This window comes from Octopus bimaculoides, chromosome 2, assembly GCF_001194135.2.
Source record: "Octopus bimaculoides isolate UCB-OBI-ISO-001 chromosome 2, ASM119413v2, whole genome shotgun sequence".
NCBI classification, from domain to species: domain Eukaryota; kingdom Metazoa; phylum Mollusca; class Cephalopoda; order Octopoda; family Octopodidae; genus Octopus; species Octopus bimaculoides.
In genome coordinates, this window is record NC_068982.1 from 8,012,174 (window position 1) to 8,031,418 (window position 19,245).

Below are 19,245 nucleotides of genomic sequence, written 5' to 3' on the forward strand. Positions count from 1 at the left end.
TTGGGGGAGATAGCAAATGCACAGGCCACGAAACGTGCTCTGGCAAGGGTGGTGTGGACAGTGGTGAGGGGATATCCACATAGGATGAAGTGGCGAGCCATGAGTTGAGACTGATTCTCAAAGTTATAGTCATCACCATAGAGCCTGCGTAGATGGAGGAATTGGGAATAGGGGGTGGATAGCTTGGTGTGTTTAGGTTGGGAGGAGGAGAAGTTGAGGTATGAATGTGAGTCTGTGTGTTTGTAGTGGATGGAGGTGGTAAGAGTGGAGTGATGAATGCTGACCGAAATGTCAAGAAAGGAGACAGAGTTGTCAGAGATAGTGCAGGAGAAGTGGAGAGCAGGATGGAAAGATTTGACATAGGAGAGGAAGGAGTCTATATGTTAGCAGGAGAGTGAGGTTACACCAATACAGTCGTTAATATAACGGCCATATAGTTCAGGAGTGGGACCAATGAAACTTGAGAATATTTGGGCTTCAACGTAGCCAACGAACAGGTTTGCATAGTTGGGGCCCATTCTCGTTCCTATGGCCACTCCCGAGAACATGCTGAGAATTAAAATTATGTCTGAAAATATGTTATACAAAAGTATTGTAAATAAAAAATCATCAATTTTGTTGAAGCAGAACGGTGGTTTTTTTCTGGTGTTTTATAATCATAGCTGAGTGAAATTACTAACAAAAGTACATGTGGCTTATGCTTGTATGTATTAAAATAATCAGATTTGCAATTTTCAATAAAATTTTGTATTGAACCAGTAAATATGAGAAAATTATAACCTCAACCCTTTCATTACCAACACCGCTGAAACCGGCTCTGGCTCTGAGTACAAATGTCTTGTTTTCATAAGTTTTGAATTTAAATCTTCCACTAAACCTTAGTCACAATTTATGTTCCTAACACTAGCTGAATGATAACTAAGTTATTTTACTAAATTCTTTGTTATGTTTAAAGTAATTGAAAGAAACACAGAACATCCCAAAATAAATCCAGAAACAAAAGTGTTAAGGAGTCCATAACTTATTGTGTAAACAATTGTGTCTGAGGGTAGAAGAGTTAATTTCTATTAAAATTTTACAAATCTATAATTGAGTGTTGATAATAGATGGACTTTTGATCTGCTTAAATGTTCTAAATATGAATCCTGCTAATGCAAAAATATTTCTTGGGAATGCTATATACCAAATTCCAGAGAGTTCTGGAAATGTCATATTAGATATTCTGCAACATCTTGGTATATTTAATGGCATAACTATGTTTGTTGTTGTTGTTGTTTGTTCCTTCTCAAGCCATGCCTGGCTCATAAGGACCAGTTTCCAATTTCATTGATGTATAGATTCCCTGCCTGGACGGAACACCGGTCCATCACAGGTGAGCTGCTAGATGCAGGAGGAAAGAATGTGAGAAAGTTGTGGTGAAAGAGTCAGCAGAGGTTCACCATTACCCTCTGCCGGATCCGCGTGGAGCTTAGGTGTTTTGCTCATAAACACACACACATTGCCTGGCCTGAGATTCGAACCTGCGATCCCTCAACTGTGAGTCTGCTGCTCTAACCACTTAGCCATATGCCTCCACAATGGCATAACTATAAGTAATCTAATTCATTGCACTTATATTTCATGTCATAAAACAGATTGCAATGGTTTTACAACTTTCCATAATTCTTATTACAAGCTATTTATGTTTTTAAAATAATCATAGAAAAATTGTTCCTGCTCACAAAAAACTGGCTGCCATCAAATAAAAGCACTATATTTGAGAATGAAGTTGTGAAAGAAAGCAGAGAAGGAAAACAGCTTGTGCTATTCTGAAAGTTAGCACTATATATATATATATATATATATATATATATATATATGAGAATAATGAGGTATAATTTTTAAAATTTTATATGTTTAAATATATATAGGAAATATTTAAACAAATAAACAATGTATTGAATCGATTTGTTCTTTTGTTACCAAAAGTATTGTACAATATATTCGATGGTGTATTGCTTTAAATTATAGATATCAATTTAAGAATATAATATGAAAGATAGTTGAATAGAGGTATTTCCTTTTACATCTTTGTGTAATTTTAAAATGCACACTTATCACTGATTCTTATGTATCCAAAATGACATTTAAAATTAGAATATTTAGTTAATGTGTCCTAGTTGTTTAAAATGGTGTCAATTAAAGTTCAGATTTTTGTTACTCAGATTTGGGAAAATGAGTAAAAATTCGTCTGGGTTAAGTGTAATTAGTTGGCAACGAGCTAACCATTAATGATAACTGTAAGGTTACATTTTGTTGTCAATTCTCTTGTATCATCCTTTGTTTGACTGCATAACAAGTATCAAGGGAATGGATGATAAGTTAGCCCATTTAGAATTTAAAGACAAAACAAGTGTTTAGTAAAATGAAAACTTTTAAAATATTATTTCCACTTGATAAACAATTTCTACTATTTGGTGAGGAAAATCCTTGTTTGTTTTATAGTAATTAATTAAATTTGATTTTGTTGTCACAGACATGAATAAAACTTTCAGATTTTATTATATGTTTTACAAATTATACCCTAAAACAACTTGTACATGAGGGACTCTGTAGCTTTCTCATAACTTTCCATGACTTATTGTCCATATCTTCTCTTATGCTCCCCCTATTGTACGTTGCAAGTTTGCTTTAACACCCCATCATTACCTACCTTTTATTTCTTTCAGACATCTGTATAACAAGGCACTTGAGATTATCCCTTCTATTATATTTTAGCATTTCAACACCTGGTATAAACCCCTGCCCCACCTTCTCCTCTCAAATATTCCTCCGTCCCTTTTAGTACAGGGAACTTTCTCCATCTCCCTTCTCGCCAGTTCTTTTTCTTTCTTGACAGTTACATGGCAGTCTCACTAGTGCTGATAGCATGTAAAAAGCACCCAGTACACTCTGTAAAGTGGTTAGCATTAGCAAAGGAATCCAGCTGTAGAAACCATGCCAAAGCTGACCCTGGAGCTTGACGGGGCTTTGTTGGATCTTATCAAACCATGGAACCCATGCCAGTCTGGAAAGCAGCCATTAAATAATGATGATGATGACGATGGCGGTGGCGGTGGTGGTGGTGGTGGTGGTAGTCATTCCATAAGATTTCTAAACACAGACATTTACCTTACATTGCTTTCACAATGCTAACTGTTTCAAATTAATGCTCACTAGGTTACTTGATAATAAAAATATCAATTTTAATTAATGGTGAATGTACATTCTCTGTCTTAAAAGATAAAGGTTACTAACAACAAATATAAAGTATTAATGTATAATATGCTTATGTTTTAAATCCACATAGGTGCAGGAGTGGCTGTGTGGTAAGAAGCTTGCTTCCTAACCACATGGTTCATGTTTCAGTCCCACTGCGTGGCACTTTGGGCAAGTGTCTTCTACTGTAGCCTCAGGCTGACCAAAGCCTTGTGAGGGGATTTGGTAAACAGAAACTGAAAGAAGACCGTCATATATATGTGTGTGTGTGTGTGTTTGTGTGTGTCCCCCACCATCACTTAACAACTGATGGTGGTGTGTTTACATCCCTTGTAACTTAGCAATTCATCAAAAGAGACTGATTGTATAAGTACCAGGCCGATTTGTTTGACTAAGAGCAGTGCCCCAGCATGGCCACAGTCAACTGACTGAAACAAGTGAAAGGAAAAAAAAAAAGAATAGTTATTTCATTTCAAATATAAAAAGGGTTTATACTTACTGCAGTTCATTTCATCTGTTCCATCATGGCAGTCTAATATAGTATTACAGATTTTACTGCTGTTGAGGCATATATGATCGGAGCATTCGAAGCCATCAGTACAGTTACATGTTTTACAACTCATATCTCCAGACTCACAAGTACTGTTCAATTAAATGAAAATGATAAAGTGGTAAATAAATAAATGAAAATAAATAAATAGATAATTAAATAAATAAATAATAGATAAATATAGGTGCAGGAGTGGCTGTGTGGTAAGTAGCTTGCTTACCAACCACATGGTTCTGGGTTCAGTCCCATTCTGTGGCACCTTGGGCAAGTATCTTCTACTATAGCCTCGGACTGACCAAAGCCTTGTGAGTGGATTTGGTAGACAGAAACTGAAAGAAGCCCGTCGTGTGTGTGTGTGTGTGTGTGTTTATCTGTGTTTATCCCTCCACCATCGCTTGACATCCGATGTTGATGTGTTCACGTCCCCCGTAACTTAGTGGTTTGGCAATAGAGACCAATAGTATAAGTACTAGGCTTACAAGGAATAAGTCCTGGGGTCAGTTTGTTTGACTGAAGGCGGTGCTTCAGCATGGCCGCAGTCAAATGACTGAAACAAATTAAAGAACATAAGAAATAAATAAGCAATAATAAACTATAAATAAATAAATAATAAATAAATGAAAATATAGAGGTAAATTTTATAGGAATATGATGTTTAAGCAGTGGTGGCTCGTGTATAGGAACTGCGGAACTGCAGCACCCCCTATTTCCACTCGATATTATCGATAACATTCAATATAATGAGTTCTTTTTTTTTTAATTCTTTTTATACTTGTACATTATATAATTTTTAAGTTTAATGTTAGTAGCCATTCCCAAGTTTATGAAAAAAACGCAAAAATCCTTGTATAGAAGTGTGCACTTCACAGTTCCAGCAACACGATGTTTGGCTGTTGTGCACATCCTCACATGTTGGAGATAGGAAGCTGCATGCTAGGGAGAGAGAGCACTGTGGTTCACGTAGTGCCGACCGTGATGTGCTGGTGAAAGGTACTGTTTCTCTTTGACTCCATGTGTGTTGTGCTTAAAAACGTGTTTATATTCATGAATGTGATGAAATGTAGAATTAGATTATTATTCTCCTTCTAGCTACAGTGTTGTTGTCAGGATTTGAAAAATAGGGCAGATTTTCCCCCCCTTATTTTGTGATTTGGGGTGATTTTTGAAAAACAAGAGGGAATTCATGGCAGTGTTCAGTGAACAAATTAAACACACAATCCGGCAGTGGCTAAAGCACAAACCAATCAAGTTTATGTTATATGTTTGTTTCCTTTTACAAAATATTAAAACAACGGCTAAAAATTTTCTGAAGCAACACCCACAACTAATTTTATCTATGAACCACCACTGCTGTCAACAACAACAAAAAAAAAAAGTCAAATACTGTTCTGTTAGCCTTATGAAACTATATTATGCGGAAGGTTTTCATACAAAGAACTCAGAGGGGGTGTTGTCTCAAAAGGTTAATGCTAAACAGACAGGCCTGTTGCCTAATGGCAACATCCAAGCTCTTCATATCTCAATGATAACAAAGTAAAATTCACACCAGATTGGTCATCACTTGGGTCAACAAGAGCTGCACATCCAAATGAGGAATCACACTGGGGGTGAAAGACCAACTACTGGTTCAAATCTTCCTAAAACACCAGGAGCTAGAAGTACCCCACAACCAGAATATTCCAGCAGATGGCCATCCACGCTCATCATCTAACAATCAAAAGAAATGGAATGAAAAGCTGCCCAGGGAAGATAATAAACAAGTTCTTAAGGCCTTCTATCATGCCATATATTTCCCCACAAATAAATCCAATACTGAACAAGCCTACCTGTAATGGAGAGAGAAGCACCTTGAAGCAAGTTCCTACATAGATAGTAACAAGCTTGCCAATGTCAGAAGAAACATTATCAAAAAGAAATTACTTACTGAATTAGAGATTCACCAGATAAAACAATCAGTAAAGGATAAAAAGAACGAAGCTGCAGCTAAAAAAGATACTATTGAAGAAATAATTACAGAGCAACCCAGGTCTGATGAAAATGCAGTAATGACAGAATGCAGTAATGACAGAATGCAGTAACGACAGAATGCAGTAACGACAGAATGCAGTAACGACAGAATGCAGTAACGACAATGCAGTAACGACAGAATGCAGTAACGACAGAATGCTGTAACGACAGAATGCAGTAACGACAGAATGCAGTAACGTCAGAATGCAGTAACGACAGAATGCAGTAACGACAGAATGCAGTAATGACAGAATGCAGTAACGTCAGAATGCAGTAACGACAGAATGCAGTAATGACAGAATGCAGTAATGACAGAATGCAGTAATGTCAGAATGCAGTAATGACAGAATGCAGTAATGTAACTGATAAGCAAAGTGAAATACTTTCTGAACCAGCCATAAATATCAAGGAAGATGAAAATCAAATAGATGAAAGTCACACAGAAATCGCCCCAACTGAACTAGAAGATCTAAAAAATAAAATCATGGCTGAAAATTAAAGCAACCAGTATGAATGAACATGACACTCTCCCAAAAATTTGCAACTCTAACCAAAACCTGAAAGCAATTGGTAAAGTCTGCCTTGCAATTAAAGCTATAATTTCAGCTAATAATGTTTATATCTCAGTCACCTGTACTATGCATCTGCTAAAATCTGAACAATTAATGTTGTGAAAAGATTAGTAAATAACAACATTCCCACAAAAAGCCTATCTGACAAGAGCATATCCAACAACAAATTCAGTTACTTAATTCTGACATAGAATGTTTAAAAAACTCTAAGTTTGACAAGAATATCAAACTGACAAAAATCCGAAAATTAAAGAAAAAGTATAATATAAAATCCATACTTGACATCAATACCACCATAAAAACTATCAAGCAAAAGGTATCAACTAAAGCCACCTGCATAGCACTGTATGAAAAGCATGCTAGGTTCTCCAAGGACAATAACATGTTTAAAAATAACCCAAACAGTTTTTACAGGAAGATCAATAAAATATCAGTAAGCCTGTCCCATCAAAAGAAGTGCAGGAATTTTAGGAGAAAATTTGGGCAGAAGAAAAACAGCACAATAAAAAGGCCCTTTGGATTGATAGAATATCTATTGACTCAGCGTCCCTAGAAGAGCAAAATTGGGAGGGTATCAAGGTAGAGGATGTATGATCTGCTCTCAAGATATCAAGCAAATGGAAGTCTCCAGGAAAGGATAAAATTCCTAACGTCTGGTTGAGCGCTTTCCCAGAGAGTCATGAACTGCTGACAGGACTTTACAACAATGATTTGCAGCAACCTAATATGATTCCCTCTTGGTTAGTTAATGGTATTATATTTCTACTTCAAAAAAATGAAGAAACAAATGAATCAAAAAATTCTAGACCCACAACCTGCATAACAACAATATATAAAATACTAACATCTTTCTTGCCTGAATACATGTATAACTTTTAAATAAAAAGTGACATTTTCCGTAATGAAGGAAAAGGGTGTAAATGTGGGTCCTATGGTTGTAAAGATCAGCTACTCATCAATAAAATGATCTTGGAAGATTGTCACAAACAACACAAGAACTTGTCCATAGACTGGATAGACTATAAAAATGCTTTTGATAGTCTACCACATAGCTGGATTATGATATGTCTGGAAGTTTATAAAATAGCACTTGCTCTGCGAAACTTCTTACCTGTAAGTATGAGATCATGGAGAACCACACTGACTTTGAACAGTGACAATGAATCTCTCAATGCTGGAGATGTAAGAATTTTATGTGGCATTTTCCAAGGTGACTTTCTACCACCACTCGTCTTTTGTCTAATTTTAATTCCTCTCTCAAAATTGTTCAATGATGTACAATATGGCAAGAACATTTTTGATAAAAATATAAACCATCTCGGTTTTATGGATAATTTAAAGCTCTTTACAAAAAATGACCAGTAACTACAGGGCTTACTAGCAATTGTTAAACAGTTCAGTAATGACATCAGGATGGAATTTGGCTTTGATAAATGTGCAAAAGCTACCTTTATCAGAGAAAAAATGATAGAAATATCCAACGTTAATTTTGACCAACAGAATGCTATAAAGGAGTTAGAACTAGCAGAGAGCTACAAATACCGAGGGGTATTTGAAGGTGATAGAATCAAACATTCAATGATGAGGGAAAAGATCAGAAAAGAATGTTATTGCAGGGTAAGGGCAATACTCAAAACAGAGCTGAATGCAAGAAACAGGATCAAAGTAATCAATATTTTAGCCATACTGATCATGACTTACAGTTTCAATATTATTAACCAGTCAATTACTGAAATATGTAATCGAGACAGAATAATATAAAAATTGCTGACAATAGATAGAACGCACCACCCTAAGGCAGATATAGAACAACTTTACCGGCCAAGAAAAGAGAATGGCTGTGGACTTTTACAACTGAAATTTACCTTGAAAATTGTCACAACTGGCCTAAACACTTACCTGAAAATCTCATATTCAGTTACAAAACAGGCAAAAAAATATCTAAGTGAATTCCCGGTGCAACAAATCCTAAAATTAGATGTACTGGAAACAAGCACAGAAAACGCTAAGCGTATGAAAACCATTGCTAAAACTGCTGCTTTCGATATTCTTACTGATAAACGGCAAGAAAAACCTCACAATGGCAAATACCCAAAGAGAGCTAATAATGCTGATGTTGGCAAAGCTCTAACCCATCAACGGTTAGTGTTCTGGTTTAAAATCAGAGACAGAAGAGTTTAGCAGTCCAAGATCAATGCCTACCTACAAGGAGCTATCAGGCTAACATCTTAAAGAATGGCAGTAGCCCAACATGTCATGTATGTAAACAACAAAATGAAACCATTGATCATGTTGTCTCCATGTGCAACCTTCTTGCATCTGCAGAGTATCTCCAAAGGCATGATAGAACAGCACAATATTTTCACTGGGTAATTTGCAAAGACTTGGAACTATGATAAAAACTGGTGGGAACACAAACCACCTCCAGTGCTTGAAAATAACCACATCTCACTCCTTTGGAACTTTACTGTTCAAACTGACAGAAAGATGCAAATAGGCCAGACATTATATTGAAGGATTTCAGACAAAAAGTCATTGATATGACTCCCAATTGCTAAAACGTATCTGTCAAGACCTACCAAAAACTGAGCGAGTATAAAAATTTTGAAATAGAAATTGGCAAAATGTGGAACTTCAAGAGTAAAACAATACCTATTGTCATAGGTGCCCTAGGATTGATAGCAAAAGAGGCTCATTACTAACTGTCCCAGATACCAGGAAATCCAAAAGAAGAAATTTAAAAAATGGTGCTCATGGGAACTGCTCATATCCTAAGAAAAATATTGGCTATGTAATCCCCAAAATATTTTAATCTGAAAATAGCATCAAATTACTTTCAAATGAACATAACAGGAAACAACTTTTACTCTCATCTTAAGATCACACTATCATCTTATAATCAAATTACTTTTAGAACAAACTTCTAATTTTCTAATGTTTTCACAGACATTCTCTAGAACAATACTTTGTTCAAAACCAAATACATGACACCTAGGCATAACACCAACTCAAACTTCTAACTTGTCTCTTGAGGTCTCTAGCTAAGACTTGGAGTCAACTTGTACAAATACAAAGCAAAAGCCAAACAAATAATAATAATAATAATGATAATGATAATAATAATAATAATAATAATAATAATAATAGTAATAATAAAAATAAAAAAATAAAAAAAAAATGTCCTCATGCAGTACCAGGTAATGGCTCTCCTGGCTCTTGATCTAACTGATTGGAAGTGTTATCATGCACATTGTTTTGTCTTGGTATAAAAGATGGGCTACAGCAAATATTCTGCTCAATACCACAGATTTGCCTGTCACTTGTTTGACCTTAACCAGTTGAGCATGTCCCTTAGTGGCTGACGATATGTGCATCTCTGATCATGAGCAGAAGTAGTGGGTGGAGAAGAATTTTTGGAAGTTTCAATAATTCACTTCTGGATACACCAGTGTTTTGTTCAAAATCCTTAGACGACCCTTATTTAGAGAGCTTTTGAGTAGGACAGGCTACTCAACCTGAAGAAAACTCTAACTGGGCCCACTGGCAAGGTCATGCACTGTTTATCTTGATATGAGATCACTATGTCGCACACGTATGGTTGTGATGCATGTGTCTGGTGTACCCTTATCAGATGGGTAGTTGTGATGGGATTACTAGATTTCGTATATTTTACCCCAGTATCATTTTGATGACATGCACTGCTCTCTCAATAATAATAATAATAATCCTTTCTACTATAGGTATAAGGCCTGAAATTTTGGGGGATGGGATAGTCAATTACATTGACCCCAGTGTTCAACTGGTACTTAACTTATTGACCCTGAAAGGGTGAAAGGCAAAGTCAGCCTTGGTAGAATTTGAACTTAGAACATAAAGACAGATGAAATGCTGCTAAGCATTTTTCCCAGTGCTAACAATTCTACTAGCTTACTGTCTTAATAGTAATGATAATAATAATAGTGAAAGGGTATGGCACATCACTAGCAAATGCCCGAAATTGGCACAACATGAATACAAAAGATGCTATGACAATATGGCAAGAATGATCCATTGGGAGCTCTGTGGAAATCACTGTCTACAAAGAGAAAACTCCAGAAGGAGTCACCGAAAATGAGAATTGCAAAATTCTATGGGATGCAATGATCCAGTGCAATCACCCAACCAGACATCAGAAACTGGACATTGTTGTGGCGAATAAAAAAGAAAGAACATGTATGATAATAATCAACATAGCATGCCCCATTGACAACAGGATCAATGTGAAAGAAAAATAAAAAATAAACTATGATGATTCGAAGTGGGAAATACGAAAGTTGTGGTCAATGAGGAGAGTAGACATGATACGAATAGTAATTGGTGCAGTTGGAAATATCATCACTCAACTACCAACATGGCTGAAAAAGATTGATGCAAGTGTGAAGGTAGAACGCCTACAAAAGTCAGCATTGCTTGGAACTGCAAGAATTCTTCCCAGGGTTTTTGAAGCATGACCAGTAAACAAGTGTCACCTTAGTCTGCTGGCTGTGGACAGCTGACACTTTCCATCATATCCAGCAAAAAAGCTGTGAGTTTTTAATCACATAATAATAGTAATGATAATGATGATGATGATAATAATAGGCAAGAAAAAACCCCTTTATTGCAAATATTGTGTTAAACTAAACAGAAAAGAAATAGACAAAGCAAAATCCCAACAATGACTGAGAAGCTGAGGACTCAAAACAGAGACAGAAGGATTTTTAATTGCAGCACAAGTTCAAAGCCTCCCCACCAGAAATCATTAAAAACATGTGATAAAAAGAAATACAAGTAACTGCAGAATATGCGGTGATGGAGAAGAAGCAGTAACGACAGAGTTGGAACCTATATACACTGGAAGCTATGCCAATACTATGGAATAACAACAGAAAAAAGATGGTATAGGCACACACTAGAAAAGGTCACAGAAAATGAGAAAGCAGCCATACTCTGGGATATGACAGATAGAGAAATTAAGGCTAATAGTCCAGATATAGTTGTCAGAGATCATCAAGAAAAAAATGCTTTGTAATGGATGTAGCACAAATATTAGGTTGGTAAATGGGAAGCAGTAATTGAAGTAGATGGTGAATATGCTCCGGAATAATCATTTAAAGATGTTTTTGTTATTGTTATTGTGAGAGTGACCGTTGCCACTCACTCTCACATGCACACAAGACATGCACATCTATACTCACACATATGCAGACACACTCACACACAAATGTCAGAAGCATGCGTACACACACACACACCAGATGTAAACACACACTCACTCACATACGCATACACATACTCACACACACTCACTCACATACATGCACTCACATGCACACACACTCACACACACACAAGACACGTACACACAAATGTCAGAAGGCTGCGTGTGCATACACACACGCACACAAATGCACACACACGCACACGAATGCACACACACATCAGATGTAAACATGTATACATATTTATCCAGATAAACACACATACATTCATACATACAGATATAAATACAGAAATACATACTCAAGCATCCATATGTACATACACACCCATGCATGCATTCCAAGCATATACACGCACACACGTGCATACAGCAGATATTAATGCACAAGGTGGTGAGCTGGCAGAATCGTTAGCATGCCGGGTGAAATGCTTAGCGGTATTTCGTCTGCCGCTATGTTCTGAGTTCAAATTCTGCCGAGGTCAACTTTGCCATTCATGCCTTCAGGGTTGATAAATAAAATACCAGTTGCGTACTGGAGTCAATCTAATCGACTGGCCCCCTCCCCCAAAATTTCAGGCCTTGTGCTTAGAGTAGAAAAAATTAATGCTCATCTATTCATTCATACACGGCTGATATACACAGCTGACATATATACTCACATATGTGCACATGTAGGTATTCACACATGGCTGATACACACCTGCACACGGATGTACATACACCCTAGCAAACATAACCAGCAAGATAATGCCATCAGCTCTCACTCACATGCCAGCTTACATGCACGCATGCATACACACATGCATGCACATACACTTACACACATACACTCACACACATACACTCACACACATACACTCACACACATACACTCACTCTCTCTACTCACATGCATACACACTCCCTCACACACACCCACACTCTCACACACACACTCTCTCACACACACACTCTCTCACGCATGCACTCTCACACAAACACGCTCTCCCACACACACACACACATGCACTCACTCACACACACTCTCTCATACACTTTCACACACTCTCTCACACAAACATACTCACTCACTCACTCACTCATACACTCTCACACACTCTCTCTCTGTCACACACACACACACACAAAACATGCACACCCATGTGCTGAAAGAGCTCACACACACATCCTTGCAAGCCATGGATCCATTGTTGCTCAGGTCTCTTTGAAGACCAGCCAGACCGCAAGGCATCTCCAGCTTTCTGTCCAGCCATGCAGTCCAAGAACTTCAAATTCTCTTTTTTAATGGATTTGATGTTGCTGGAATTTCAGGTCCACTGCTCATAACACCATGTGACCTGTTTTGAGCAACAGCAGCCCAATTCCCAGTAGCCATCTTGGACTTCTTGCACCTTTCCATTCAGCTGCCTGTGCCTGATGAGCTAGGATTTTATAAGGAGCCTACAAAACCTTAAGTTGCATGGGAGTTGAGTCAAACGGTTTTAAATAATAATTGAGGTATCTATATATATTCATAATGTAAAATATTTACAAACACAATCTTATGAGTGTACATAAAAAGAGGCAAGGTTTTCTACATGTCATATGGAGTTGCTGAGCAGCTACATTATTGATTCCACCAAAGAAGCTTTGTCCCCTCATTCTGTCATTCTTTTATAAACAACTTCAGGTAAATTTATCATATGTAAACTTACATACAATTAATTTTGTCATCATTTCATTACTAGCCGACAGGATACCCCATTAGTGTTTAATGCAATCATCTATTATTCAGAAATTTGATGTCGATGACTAGAACGAATCCTAAAAAGAGATGTATGTATAAAATATGTACATGTGTCGTGTGAGTGTGTGCATGTGTGTATGCATGTGCGTATGCATCCTTAGGATTTGTTCTGGTCATAAACACTGTATTATGACATTATCTGCTAGATAAACAGACAATTTCATATTTAATACACATTTACTGTTATTTAAATCTCTGTATTTTTATTTAAAACACAAGATCAGAAATTTGACAGGAGGAAGAACTAGTGAATAGTACCAACCCCGATATATGACTGTCAAATATCTTACTGACACTAAAAGATTGAAAGACAAAGGTGATATCAACAAATTTGAATTTAGAATATAAAGAGTCACGACTACAAAGTGCAAGGCACTTTCTTCAGCATTCTGGCATTACAAATCTGACAAACTCCTGTCAGGAATATAAATTTAAGAGAAAGTAAATAAATGCAAAAACTCACCAGTTATAACACTCGTTAAAACTAACAATAGCTCCAGATGGATATATTTTCCCTTCATGCAAACAAGGACACTCTTCCGGTTTAATACAGTCTTCTCCTATAAAAATTAAAATAAATAATACTCTGATGGTAATTCATCCTGATCTTTTAGCAGTTTATGTTCTGGGTAATATTAAAGAAATATTTTTCATTTCCTTATAAACTGAGCAAATTTAGAAACAATGTAATGTTGTACATGAAATCATCACTTCAAGAAGTAACAAGAGTGTCAAACTTATGAATACAACTCTTCATTCACAAGACTACTGAGAGATTAATGGATTTCATATTTTTATATTTTTTTATTTTTATACTACTTTTAAATTGCTATATGCCCTTATTCCTATATATATATATATATATATATATATATATATATGTGTGTGTGTGTGTGTGTGTGTGTGTGTGTTTGTATGTATTTATTTATGTGTATATTTATATCTCTATATATAGTATTAGTACTGAAAAGCAATCTGTATATCCTACTTATTGTGGGTATACTGTAAAAATTCCACAATACTGCAGTATTCGTTTTGATAAAGCATCTCGTTTAGACATACAATGCTCAGAAGCACACAACTAACAATAGCAGATGAAAAATGTCCAGCACTGGCAGTAGAACTGCTAGATCACATGAATTCAACTTACCTTTGCTACTGATACTTGTGTGCTTTTTAATAATATATATCTATATAACATGCTTTCTCAATATGGATACTGCAGTATTATGACATTCTTATAGTACATTTCACCTTAAGTAGAATATTAATAATTTCTTTTGCAGGCACAAACTCTGGAATTTGTGGGGAGGAGGATAGTCAATCACATCAACCCCAGTCCTTGACTGGTACTTAACCCTTCTGTTACTGTATTTATTTTGAGATGCTCTGTGTTTCTTTCAATTACTTTAAATATAGCAAAAAATTTAGTAAAATAACTTAATCATTCAGCTAGTGTTAGGAATATAAATTGTGACTAAAGTTTGGTGGAAGATTTTAATTCAAAACTTATGAAAACAAGACATTTGTACTCAGAGCCAGAACCAGCTTCAGTCGGGTTGGTAATGAAAGTGTTAATTTATCGACCCCAAAAGGATGAAAGGCAAAGTTGACCTCGGCAGAATTTGAACTCAGAACATAGCGATGTCCAGCATGCTAACGATTCTGCCAGCTCACTGCCTTTAAGTAGGATGTCAATATTGCTATTCAGTACTCATGCAGATTCTGCCACATTGGTGGAAGAACTTGTATATATATATATATATATATATATATATCAGATGTTAAGGTTATATCCACAGATTTTCTGTAGAAGTTATCGTCAGCACTGATCTGTTATGATGTTTTGTATCCGAATACGTGTAATGCAAACAACAATGCGATCAAAGATGGAAAAATAGATAATGGGTGTATATGCCATATTTCAAGAGTTTTAGCTACTTCATCAACACCTATCCAACCCATTAATCATCCACGGACTCATTGCTTAATTAGCCACTAAATATAGCGGTGTAACATTATTGGATATATTAATTTACATATTAGAGACATTCCTGGCAGGTAGTACATGAATATTAATGACTTGCAGGGAACCAGTATTTCGTTATGCATCCATATCATACTACTAAGTATATCAAATGCTTTAGAAGTCAATACTGTGTTCTACTGTGTTAGCAGTGTTATTAAATCCCATGTTAAGATTATCTCTATGGATTTTCTATAGAAATTATAGCCAGCACTGATTTGTTTCAAAGTTTCTTATACAAATATCCAATGTAAACAATAAAGCAACACTGGCTCAGGATTGAAATTTGCTTTGGGGTTGCAAAATCAGGCCCAAAATCTTTTACAAATAAGGTCATGTTTTTTTTTATATTTATTATTTATGTTCTTTGCTCTTTGAGAAGAAACCTAATTCAAGCTACTTTTGACCAATCACTTTTTACTCACTGTTTTCTAAACCTGAGAAAAGTAAGTAGGGGTGTAAATTTTGATTTTGCACCCCACAAAAATTTTAGTGGGTGCACTTGTGCCCCCTGTTCCTGGGCCTGTGCAAAGCGATCAAAGATAGAAAAAGTAGGTAATGGATGTGTGTGCATATTTCGTGTGCTTTTGCTCCTTCTTCAGTTCCACAAACCCATTGCTTAAATAGCCACTAAATATAGTGGTGTAATATCATTAGATACATGGTCTGTATCAAAATGAGTGGGGTGGTACTAAGTGCTTATGGTTAAAGGGGAGAAGGGAAAGAATACCACTTGTGAGGGTGTAGAGGCTATGAAGGAAGTGAAATGTAGTAGGTTAGAGGAATTTGCAAAGGTAACGATGAGAAAGAATAGTTTAATAAGAGGGATGGTATTAGTTGAGGTGGTACGTGGCTAGGCTAACCTAGTCATACCTTAAGGTTAATTTTAATTAAGGATACTTATAGTTATGAGATTACACAGATTTAATAAATCAGGCAAATGACAAGTAGAACCCGTGTTTACAAGACAGTATTACATCTGAGAATCTATTAAGTAATGAGGGGTTGTGCTGGTGAAGGATGGTTATTGATTCTCTTAAACATAGTTTACACATACTGATGTTTGCACTGCATGAAGGAGCCTCACTTACAATGGACAAAGATAGGGTATAGGGAGCATTTTGAGATTTAGAGTTCTGTATATCAGTTGCTAAGGAGGTAGATAATTTAGAATTTGGATTAGAGAAAGAGTTCATGTGTGCATGGTATCAGTGCTTGAAATTGACAGTGCTGCCAATATAAGCCCTTACTTGGTGAGAGCATGGTGTTATAACATGGCACTTATAGATTACATTTTTATGCAGACAAACCTGTAAGAGGCCAAAGTTGAGAAACCCAACAATTGCAAGTTTTCCTACCTGCTCTACAGTTGGAGTTTACCACCGAGGAAGTCAAATTCCAGTGGTCCATTATTAGTGAACAAAAACTGGAAGTACGATTAGTATTAGATTAAGAGCGGGGTATCTATGCTAGTATATGTAGTCACATGGGGCGTGTTGTGAGAAGATGCCTCAAATCTGTCATTATTTAGTTGAGGGTTGTATTATTTCCACTTAATTTGGGGTGCAGTGTATCAAATTGCAGGTTCCAAGGACTGGCATTGTAGTTTGTGTCTGTTAGAGGGGCAATTATGGATCCCAAATTAGGTGTGGTGGAGTAGGAGATTTTATCTGATGATTTATTTAAGATGGGGTAGTATTTATGCTATAGTGGGAGGTTAAAGTTTAGGATTTTAAAGAAAAGTTGGATCTTTCTGATTTGGCAGGCGTCACTTTTTATTTATGTTTTATTTAGTGTGTTTTCTACCGAAACACTTTAAAACTTCCTATACTTGTATATTTTGTCGTATAGAACAGAGAAAAATATTTTATATTCGAAATTATTTCATGTTAAAAGTTGTCGTATTTCGGTAATTTCAACCAATCACTGACGTCTATTGAGGTGAAAACAATTACTGCTCTGGAGTGTAAACAACATGTTCTACCGGTGTAATGGGATCTTTTCCCTTGAATAAAATTAGTGCCGTTGTTTGTCAATAACTATCGGCGGTACTATTATTTATGAAATTGTTCGTGTGTTTGTACTGGTTTTAGCTTTAGGGTTTTAGGGTTAGGGTTCGGGTTTTAGAGTTTGGGTTAGGGTTAGAGTTAGGGTTATGAGTATTTTTGCAAAAATACTCATAAACCTAACCCTAAAACCCTAAAGCTAAAACCAGTACAAACACAAACGATGTCATAAATAACAGTACCGCCGATAGTTGTTGACAAACAACAGCACTTATTTTATTCAAGGGAAAAGATCCCATTACACCGGTAGAACATGTTGTTTACATTCCAGAGCAGTAATTGTTTTCACCTCAATAAGCGTCAGTGATTTGTTGAAATTACCGAAATACGACAATTTTAACACGTAATAACTTTAAAAACATAAATTTTTCTCAATAACACTAAGAGTAAAAGATGCTTTATATGACACATTCTACCAGTGTCCCAAGTTTGAAAGTGTTTCGTTAAGAAAACGAGTGGCGCCCGCCAAATCAGAAAGATCCGAAAAGTTTAGGTGGAGGTTTAACTTGGAGGGAGAAAGGTGCTGCAAACCATAAGATCTCTCGCTTCCTGCCTTTAGAATGTTTAGAGGGTGTAGATCTAGATAGGGAGGCTTATAGTTATTATAAGTTTGAGGCAGCCAGTGGGGCTGTCGGGTGTGATGTACAGGAGGTTTTCTTTTTGAGAGTTGATGGATTGATGTTGAGTGGAAGAAAGGTCTGTGGATTCGGCGCTAGTATAAGGAAAGAGACGTGCAATTTTTGTTTTAAGCTTCGTATTGGGGATATAAGAGATCTTTTCATGGAAGCCACTTATCTGGAGAGCCTGATCATAATACAGGGAGGGCATGGTTGTTAAAAATTTCTTCATTAGCAGATATGTTGGAGATTCTGATAGAAATGCCTGTGACTATATTATTAAAGGTAACTTTAGGGTGATTTGATTGGACGTTGATATTTTGTAAAAATTGATTGGCTTTTAAGGAAAGGGTGATATAGATTTGTATTTAAGCCCAGGATAACGTCTACGAAATTGACTGCCTTAGTGTCAATTTCAAACGAGATACTCAGGTTATATACTAAAATTAATAATCACATATAGGGTCCAATTTCAGGATTAAAGCAGTAAAAATAGTTTATTTCCCATCTTCAGTACAATATAGTCAAAGAAACATAATCACAGATATTTATACATACCCATCCATTTCTCAATGTCAGATTGAGAAATGGATGCATACTTTCAAGCGAAGATTAAGGCTTTATTTAACAGGATTGGTGATATTAAAGAATAATAATTTGAGATGTCAAACTGAAGGAAATGGGTGTGCTGTTTATGAGGAAGAGAGTGGAACCAAGTGATGAAGTTACCAGTACAAAGTGGAAGCTTAATGTTAGTCTTAACTAGAGGTAGAATTTGATTGATAATGCATTTATTAATTTGACTCAAGTCTAATTTAGTGAGGCAGATCAGTTTAATAGAAGGCTTAGTGGAGAAGTTGAGCTTATGGTCTTTCAGGGTGAAGCGGGGGAATTTAGGTGTATATGGTTCAGTTCATCATCATCATCATCGTTTAACGTCCGCTTTCCATGCTAGCATGGGTTGGACGATTTGACTGAGGACTGGTGAAACCGGATGGCAACACCAGGCTCCAGTCTGATTTGGCAGAGTTTCTACAGCTGGATGCCCTTCCTAACGCCAACCACTCAGAGAGTGTAGTGGGTGCTTTTACGTGTCACCTGCACGAAAACGGCCACGCTCGAAATGGTGTCTTTTATGTGCC

General features: G+C 36.4%; 1 protein-coding gene across 1 annotated transcript in view; it reads right to left on the reverse strand.

Moving 5' to 3' along the window:
• Nucleotides 1-19,245, reverse strand: part of LOC106867733 (SCO-spondin) — a 133,446-nt gene that overhangs the window by 23,201 nt on the left and 91,000 nt on the right. The window contains exons 26-27 of the mRNA XM_014912695.2: nt 13,858-13,954; nt 3,737-3,879 (exon numbers count right to left, since the gene is read on the reverse strand). Of these exons, the coding sequence (XP_014768181.2) occupies nt 3,737-3,879; nt 13,858-13,954 (240 nt within the window). The remainder of the gene's footprint in view (nt 1-3,736; nt 3,880-13,857; nt 13,955-19,245) is intronic.